This window comes from Larus michahellis, chromosome 10 (assembly GCF_964199755.1).
Source record: "Larus michahellis chromosome 10, bLarMic1.1, whole genome shotgun sequence".
Lineage (NCBI taxonomy): Eukaryota > Metazoa > Chordata > Aves > Charadriiformes > Laridae > Larus > Larus michahellis.
The window spans coordinates 15501608-15511235 of NC_133905.1; the positions used below are offsets into that span (position 1 = coordinate 15501608).

Below are 9628 nucleotides of genomic sequence, written 5' to 3' on the forward strand. Positions count from 1 at the left end.
TCCAGTTATCCCACCTGGAGAACCGAGCGGGCCGTGCCCATCGGAAGTGGTGTCAGGATGGTCAGAGAAGTTTATCTGGGTTGTTTGTTCCTTAGTCAGTGTTTCGCCACGAGCAGTGCTCCTCTTGGGGGTTACGTTATTCTCACTGCGGTATTTTTGTCGACTCAGTCTTGATAAGACTACGCAAACAGAAAGAAACCATTCCTACGGCGTGTCTCACCTGGGCAGGAGGGTGTCCTCTGGCTGGCGCGTCCAACCTGACGGAGCATGGGCAGGCGGTGGGGGGTGCAGAGCCCCGCGGCACCGGGCTGTGTCCCCTGCCAGGGAGTGGGTGCCGCGGCAGGACGCGACAGACCGGCTGCTGTCCCCTCCGAACTCGTCACCAGCTTGCCATCAGGCCCCTTACATAGCAGATAAATTAGTAATCAGGAAACAGAAACAATCTCTTTAGCGACTTCTCCCTCCCTGTTGTCGTTTGTGATCTGCTGAGAAACCTCTGGGGCGGCTGGAGCACCGCTGCTATTTATGGCCGGCCGCGGCGCCGGGGCGCTAATTGTTGCTGCTTTACTGAGAGTGACAAGAAAATATGACAGCTAAAGATGATATAATTTATGAGAAGAGAAGCCTGTAAAGCAATTACGGAGCAACACAGTTTTTACTCGTGTTATATTTGTAATTGAATATCTTCGTATGCCATTATTAAAACATGAGGTTCTGTGTGCTCATCTGCATACAAGTCCACGGTTCAGGCTGCAGCTCAGAGATGAGCAACTGCCCACCGACACATGCAATAAAGTGAAGTATTTTTTATACAACCGTAGGCATTTATATACTAGATAAGTTGCCAATACACTACAGTAGGGAGCACAACAGGAGAGATGTGAAAATGTGATATAACCATCTATTTACATTTAGATACTGAATTTAAAATTATATTATTTTCTCCAAGCTTCATTCCATTTGTCGGGTTTTTGAGCAAGCATGTAGAATCATTTAGGACTCTTGCTTTCATCTCTCTCATATATAGTCCCCAATTTAAAGGCATCAGAGCATGCGGATAGCTCTGTCTCTCAGGCACGGAGCCGGAGGAGGAGTCACCTGCATCCATTTCCCTTTCAGATGGACCAGAAGCAGGATTTAATAATCAGCCTCGGCTTTGCCTGGCATGGGTGATACAGGTCTCTAAGCAAGAATTAAGAAAATGAAAAAGAGGAGGTAAGCGTAATCTGCCACAGTGACTGCGAAGGAAAGGAGAGCAGAAGTCCCAGGCTCGTCGCCATCGCGGTGTCAGCTCTTGCTCAGTGCTGGGAACACTAAGATCATGTTTCATACATTCGATAGCTTGGGGTGCCTGTGGGCTGGTAATAAAATTCATCTTTTGCACCATGAATCTTTTCTCTTTAAGCATGGAAGAGGTTACAAATGTGCATAAAATTGAAGTGAAAGTGATTAAATCTCACTCTGAGCAAGTATTGACAGATCTGCCTTGCTTTTGGATGCTGAGGGAGCTTCTTCCTTTGTGGCCCGTGCTCAAGATAATGAAAACCAGTCAAGTGATGAAACTTATATATCCAAAGAGGATTTTTGCTTCTGCGTGTTTGTTTTTAATATGTTGCTGGCACAGAGATGCAGTTATTTCAAATCCTGTTACTTGCTTCTGGCAGGGGATGGGTGTAGGCTATCACTGTCCGTCCCCCCCCCCCCCACCCCAGCCTGTTGGGCAGGTCAGATAATAGCTGAAAAGGAAAGGGTTTTAATGGATTGTTGTGCTTTAAAGAGATGTTTATTTTCCACATGCAGATCTACAGGTTGTCTTCCTTTCCGTACCTTACAATGAGCACGAGGGCGTCCTTCCTGCTGGGCTCTGCTGCTCTCGGCTCTGTGCCGCCCCTTGAAATGGATGCGTCAAGGGAGGAGGGTAGGAGAACGGGGAAAAGCACAGTACATAACTACGAGGACAACTCATAGCTCATGTGGAACTGTTGGTTGGCAGTACGTTGTACGCTGTCACGTCCTTAACGTTGACACTGTGCTGTGGAGTGTCTGGGGGGGTGGTGACTGAGGTGCCTTCTCTGTGCTTCCATCAGTCCAGCTGCCAGAAATCGAGCGCCCGTCTCTCAGCTCTTCTTGGAAGGCATTGCTCTTGCCTTCTTGGTCTTTTCAAAGTTCCTGATTACTTTGGAATTGAGAGTAAGTGGAATGCTCCTAAAACCAGAAGACTAACAGCAATGTCAGCAGCAGGAGGGAGATGTGATGGTTGCGCCTTCCTTCTCTCGGGTACCGGGTGTTAGCAGTAATGCGAGATGACGCTTCCATCACTCTCTGCATCCCCGCAGCAGATCATTTTAACCTTTTTGAAGAGTGACAGCCTGGGCCGGATTCCACCATCACGTGGACAAAACAATTTTCTTTTCAAGCGAAGTTAAGGCAAAACTGTAACGGGAGCTGAAGAATCCCACATGCGTGTGATGCCGTTACCTATGGCTGGACTGAGCCTGGAGACCGTGTCCAGCGCAGTGGTCCTGTCTGTATATATGACATTGCATTCTTCAGGTATTCCTCGTACTAATTTCTTCTCCTATTAACATTGCTGCTTTTCACCACTAATTAGCAGAAAAGGGCGCCTGTCATTAGTAGCGATATGTCGCCTCTTTTTAAATAGAAAGGTCGCCTTTTTTCCAAACAAGTCATACGATGCGAAGGCCTCGAGCACATTTATTTGCAAATACGCAGGCAGTCAATAACCAGGGCGCTTCCTTTCTACGTGGCATTTTGTGCTTACAGATAGCTGGCAGCCCGCGTTTCTCCCACGGCTTGTTTGCGCGTTCCCCTGCCCCCACCTCAGGGAAGGGGGATGCGGTCGGTCCCTGCGTCTCAGCCCAGCATTGCAGGTTCTGCGCACCACAGCTGTTGGCTCGCCTCCAGTACGTCTAAGTCAACGGCCAGCTGAGGTTGACATAATTATATGTATATTAATTAACGTGTATGTTCTTTGCAAGAGGACAATCTGTTTTCACTGTTGGGAAGCCGTCATCCATTAACACCAACAGCAACAGAGCGTATGAGATCTGTATCTGTTTTCCATTTAAAGAACAGGGGAAGCTCATGTATCGTGGATTAAAGCATGGTGAATTCTGGTAATGCTGATGTTTCATTAGCATTCCCCATTTTCATGTAAATTAATTTCTTTGAGGAAAATCGAATCTGTACCTAGTGCTAATTGCCAATGATAATGATGAGCTGAGACTCAGTAGAGATTCAATGTCGAGGTAGACTGTCTCTCTCCTGAAGTCTTCGGATCAAGACTGGAGCGCTTCTGGAAGTTATACATGAGCAGAACTCCAGGTTCCTGGAGTTAGTGCAGGATCGGAGCTGTGAAATGCTCCAGCTACATAACACGAGATGTGATCTCCTCCGGCCTAACAGCCTTTAAAACCAAGGACGATTGTCTTTCCTCTCCTAAAATGGCCGTGAAGCCTTTATTGATCATTTTATCTAAATTATGGATGATGCTTTTGTCAACTACATTATTCTTGTGAAGCAGAGCGCTGCCAAAGATAACTTTACTGTCTCGGGCTCAGACGCGTGGAGCCCATCTTTGCACAGACAGGTTACAGGAGTCCACGCTGTCAGCAATATTTCTTGGCTGGATTCATTTGGCACCGGTGGTTCGTTGTCACATGGAAAATGAGAAATGAGCTACTGTGGTCAAATTTGTGAGAAAACTCATCAAGCAAAATTACCAGGTTTGCTGAAAGCTGGAGGAAAACCCCCGTAAGGATTAGAGGGGTTGACATGATGTGAACCAGCAGCGGAGAGTATCTAAATCTCCTTCTCTGTCATAGGAGCTCTGCTGCTCTTTGAAATTGGAGCATGTAATGGATAAAGCTGAAGTATATCACAAAATAATACATGTAATTACTTTGCAACCTGTTTCATGATGATATTTTTTTTTCCAGCTGCGTTTTACCTCTCTTCAGCATTTAATAGGATGGCACAGTTTATTGAATATTTGCAGCCTAGCCCTGAAGGATAATGAGTTTTATCCTGCCATGTGTTGAACACCACCGTGTCCAGCAGAAGTTAATGGGAACTGAAGATGATCAGCGTTTCGTAGGATCAGTCCTTGACTGAACAGACAGCTCTGACGCTTGTATGGAGCACGGTGAAACAGCTGAATAGGGCTTCGGAATAATACTGCAAAGTGCTGGAGGGACACAGGAGGTTCTTCAGTGACAGTCTTGAAAATACCTAGGAGTAAAAATCTTTCTTTGTCTTTGTCAGTAAAAAAGAGAGTGAACACCATGATAAATGTTTGCGTTCGACTGCACTCTCATGCATTATACTCTCAAAACACTCTGAATTGTTGGTGGAGAGCCTGTCCTTGTTTAAGCAAGTATTTCTGAAAAGCAGGCCGCCTGAAAAATTAATAGTGGTGTCTGATTAATAATGCTTTCTGACTGTTGGCCGCGCCAAGGGAGAACACCGCACTGGCGGTGGGTAGCCTTAGGTCTCCAAAGAGGGGGATGCTCCAGGGGGCTGGCGGAGGCAGAAAGAGCAGAAGGTTCTCAGCAATCCCAGAAAATCAGCCTTATCCCTTTCTCTTACTTATCTCGCAAATACGTTTTATTGGGGGAGGCGCTGAGGCTCGGGTTTGTTTATACGTTCGGTTTTTCTGTGCATGGTGATTATGATTCACGTTAATGTATTTTGTGGAATCCAAGTTCCTCAAACCCCCCCCAGATGCTGAGTAGGAATAGCTGGTAACAACAGCAGTGCCTGGCAATTTTAACCCTTTGAGAATACCCATCGGCTCCAACTGGTCTCGTGATAACTCAGTTAGTTAGAACGTTGGATTTTAATCTTTACTGCAAGAGCATGCATACTTCATACGCACTTTTTTTTTTTTTTAAATGAATAAGTGGGGAAAGGCCTTTTCAGTATTCACTGAACACACTTTAATATAAAATCTCATAAGCCCAGTACACGTAGTTACATCCTAGTTACAGAATTTGCATTTAAATAGCAATGTTTTTGTTAACATGCCTGATAGAGAACATGTTATCTGTTGCAATGTCCCTAATCTGTCAGTGCCAAAGTATTGCACGGTGTTTTGCTCTGTATTCAGCTCCAAATAGTTGCAATTTTTACTGACAGAAGTGTGTAGCATCGCTCACAAAGTAGTTACTGACTGCTTTTGTTTATTTCTTTTTGCAAACAGATTTAATTTGAAGGTCATAATTAGGGGAGCTGGTACCTTCATCCCCCATATTGAAAAATTCTCAGAAGTCATAAAACTTGAATAAGAATGACTATCCATGAGAAAAGCCACGTTTAGCCCAGGAGATTTAAGAAGTGAGAGACAATGTCACTATTTAAAAAAAAAAAAAACAAAACAGAAATCTTAATGGAATCTAGTTATGGTGCCTCAGCAGTGAAGTCATACAACTGCAAGACTATAACAAAATCAACCAGCGGTAATTTTGTTTATAGTAATAGCCAGAGCTGGAGACACCACTTCGGCGGATCTAATCGCTGTCTGCCCGGAGCCGTGTCCGTACTCACGTGCTGCCCGGTGGGAAGGTGCTCCCGGGGATGCGGGAGATGCTGGAGCATCCCTGGCCATGCTGGCAGCCCCCAGCCCAGCAGCCAGCCCGCTCCCGGGGGGTCTGGGCTGGGGGGGCTTTCTTACCACTCTCCGCTTTTCTTTCAGGCCCTGCTGCAAAAAAGAAGTACGTCAGCTATAACAACCTGGTGATCTAGTCCGTTTTGCTGCGTGGGGCGGAGGACGGGTGAGGATTTTCATCCCCGGCGGGCGCAGCCCTCCTCCCGAGCCCCCGGGTGTCACCTCGGCGGGGGCGAGGGCACGGCCGCGCCGCGGGGAAGCGCCAGCGGAGCCCCGCGCTCCCGACGGCGGCTCCATGGAATATCCTTCATCGCTCTCGGCTTAATGCGTGGCTGGCACTGCCGTCGGCCGTGGCCTTGGACCTGCTCCGGCTGGCGGAGCCGCCATGCCCGCGCGCCCGGCTGTGGCGCGGGAGGACGGGCTCCCTGCGGCGGGCTGCCCGCGGCTACAAGGACTCTAAGGGGCTAATTCTGTCTTTCTATGTACTTCCAGACTGCAAGTTTTTGAACTTTCTGTACAGTTTGTGAGGATTTTTGCATATTGCCATCCATGTTGTTTCGAGTTCACTGTTTGTTTTTTGAATGCACAGTTTCATTGAGGGCCTATTCTCACATTAAAATAACCCACACCGACAACTAAGGATTTAAAAGACCTATGTACATGACCTGTATGATTACTATTGTATCACTGCAATCCATATACGTTATTTTTTTTTTTAACTAAACAAACAAAAAAAGAATTTAAAGACCAAAAACTGTGCTGGCGAAGTTAGTCCCCCCCCTTCACAACTCCGATGGGCTGCAGAGGAAGCAGAAAGGATTTTTGCCGAGTTTTAGTAGAGGTCTTGATATTTGGAATGCATGCCAGTAATGTATTTTATGGTACATGTTAATAATTTATGTTTGATATTTGTATTTGTGTTCTATTTTGTTATTTTATTTAAGGTATATGACTATTTTGCAATAATTTCAATAATTCTTATGATATTTGGAGGAAAGAATATGGCTTTTACATGTCTTGAGGTTTTTTTTCTTTGTTGATGCCCCACCATGATTGACCAGTGTGATAAGGACTTAAAAAAGCATGTATGTTTTATACTGTTTGTAATAAGTAATTTCGTTAATCTTGCTGCTTATGTGCCAATTTAGTGAGACCAATCTTTGCCGCAGACTCCTCCCTTCCTTTCCATTCTCTCGATCCTGTGATATTATCCAAGAATGTATCAATAAAGGATTTTGGTTAACTTTTTTTTATTTACTCCAATAAATATATTTTTTCAGTTGTTCCCTCCCCCTCCCCCCTTGTGACTAAAGTTTATTTCGTGACGTTGTCAGACGTGGACATCCAAAAACCCGGCGCAGAGGCACTTCGGGCTTTGTGCGCAAAGAGTGGGTCTGGGAAGGATCCTGGGGGAGCTGGCAGCTAATTGCAGGGGAAAAAAGAGCCTTTTTAAGCACTGGGATCTACAACAACCCCCAAAATCACGTTACAGTCACGCAGAGAAAGCCCTTCTGTCTGGGCTTGATGGTCTCCAAAGCTGTCTTCAACCGTTGAGTCTTCTTTGTGACTTTGAAGGATGTTATGTTCAACAGCACACCAGAATGCAATTAAATGAACGACTAATCAAAGTCAATCTGCCAGGCAACTTCTCAGTGAGCTGGGGGACAAAAAGGGAAAAGTTTAGGCAAGAGGTGAGAGGAAACTCATTGCGGTTGCAGCACAGCACCTGCGTGCTGCCTCCGGCATAGGAACAGCATTTTGGGTGCAATGTGACGATTACTTTGGAAAGTATTTAGCCTCCCATTTTCTCTAGACAACTTGATCAATTATACTGATGAAGTTAATCAGCATCAAAAGAAAATTTGACAGCTGCGGTATGGGCCACGGCGCATAGCGATGAAGACCTCCATGTCAGACCTTGATTGACTCCTTATGCCTGCAAGCGTGGGGGCTGGATAGATGTTTGCAAGGCCTTCTCGTTGTTGTTTTAATATTCATAGATCTAATAATGAATTACAGCGGATAAAAGATTAAAGTCTACCCAAGTAAAGGCTTTGTTAGCAAGAAACGAATTATCAGCCCAACAAATAATGAAGGCAGAGGCTCTGCAACGTTGTCCTTTTTCTCTATGCTGCCCGTAAACACAAGGACAGAGCCAGCATTGTGCTAAATAAGTGTGTTACCATCAAACAGTGAGCCTTGCTCAAAGACCCTATTTTTTTTCCTGAATTCGCAAAAAAAATGGTTTGCTGGTTTGTTTTTCACTTTTTTTTGGAGAAGGGGGAAATGAGGTGGAAGGAGGAAATGGTGCTGCTGGGAGGAGTGATGCGGGGTTTGCTTTTATTTTTATTGCTTCTCCCAGCTCATGTTGCATGAGATCCAGCAGAGAACAAACCTTGAGCCTTTCATTTTCCTGCTTGTTTTCTTTTTATAGGGGCGTGCGGGCACTCACACGTGCACACGCAGTGCGTACAGCAGGCACAAGCCCCTGGTTCATGAGCTGCGTTGTTGGTTAAAGGTCAGCTGGCTGATGGTTTATACATCTGACTGCAGTCGGGGCCGAATTTCCTCTGAGCGTACACAGTCTCAACATCAAAGTGCTCTACTCGTTTACTTCAGCTTAACACGGAGTCAGTCTTAAATGATTTATCCATCCTGAATGGCTTTCTAGTTTGATCACTGCCTGAAAAAGTAAGTAAATCGAGGAGGCATGAAAAGCCTAGAAATATTTTCATATATCAAAGTACTATGTGGAATACGCTCCCTTTTGTTTGTGTCATTCACTGGTGTCTTCCCCAGCCAGGTCCCTGGTGAGGCCGGTGCAGACAAGGTGATATGGTTACAGTTCGCCTACAGTTCGCCTGAACAACTGAAAGTTCAACCAGCGTATGACCCGCTTCTCCATGCACACGGTGTAGAAGTAAAGATGTCGGGCCTGTACTCGTACGGCTCTATTATACCTAACTATATGATAAAGTACATTAATAGCCCTCGGTATATAGCTGTATTTAGCTCCACATATAGATAACCACTGTGTATGTTACATACATAAACATAATTTATAATCACTATACAATCGTGCTGCTTGTAGTAAAGTATTGATGGATTAATTTTGATATTTAATAATATAAATGCAATAGTAAATTTTTGAATCGCCTCTACCTCTCTATATCTACGTATTAAAACTCCGAAGGGAGTCACCAAGGAGACGAGCACGGCACTGTTCCAACAGCTTAGACAGGGTGAAGTTGGTGCATTGTTGACTGTTGATCATTTTTTTATATTACACAAGCTACACCACACTATTACACCCGCACAGCCCTTAGCTCCATTTAGAGTCCTTTATCTTACAATTGGCTGCACTTAGCATCAGTGCAGTGCTACCGGTGTTTTCATAACATCTTCATTTTATTACCCATTGACTACACACTGGCATCGCGATACTGGTTTTGGTGCCTGTGGCTGTGCTATTACGCTCATGGACGGAATGTAGCTGGCCCTTTAAGTTAAAGATTATGAGTTTTATGTCATGTAAATGGTAGCTGTCAATGATGGGGTCATTTCATGAGTAAGAAGGACTTTGGTCAGACAAGGAAAGCTGGTGGGATTCCTCCTCCCACCCCCAAAAGAAAACAAAACAACCGATGGGCTTGTGTGTTCGTAGGCCCTGCAAAACCCATGTAAAACTAAAGCTGGCTCCAGCCCGGAGACCTCGGGCTGCGTAGAGCAGAGACAGGATTACTTGAGGTGGTTATGTGGAGTAAGAGGTGACCACGGGCTCTGTTTGGGAATCTGCACCTCCGTGGAACCCTGTCCTTCAGCTGGAAGAGATTCAGCCACCCCAGTCATGGGAGTAACCTCCTGACGTCCCCGAGGTGCTGCCGACATGGGGAGGCCCAAAGCTACTCGCACACCTACGCACGCACGCTCTGCAATCCATCGCACGTGCTCAAGAGAATAATTTTTTTTCACTTCTCATCGTGATGAACATACTGTGAAAAA

General features: G+C 45.5%; 1 protein-coding gene across 4 annotated transcripts in view; it reads left to right on the forward strand.

The window, feature by feature from the left end:
* The window catches only part of GRM7 (glutamate metabotropic receptor 7), a 304695-nt gene extending 297822 nt beyond the window's left edge, over positions 1–6873 (forward strand). For all 4 annotated transcript variants that reach the window (XR_012589416.1, XM_074603377.1, XM_074603378.1 and 1 more), the window contains one exon: positions 5714–6873. Coding sequence is in view for 1 of the 4 variants with exons in the window: in XM_074603378.1 (XP_074459479.1) it covers positions 5714–5763 (50 nt within the window). In the remaining 3 variants the exon portion in view is untranslated. The remainder of the gene's footprint in view (positions 1–5713) is intronic.
* The last annotated feature ends 2755 nt before the right edge of the window (positions 6874–9628 follow it).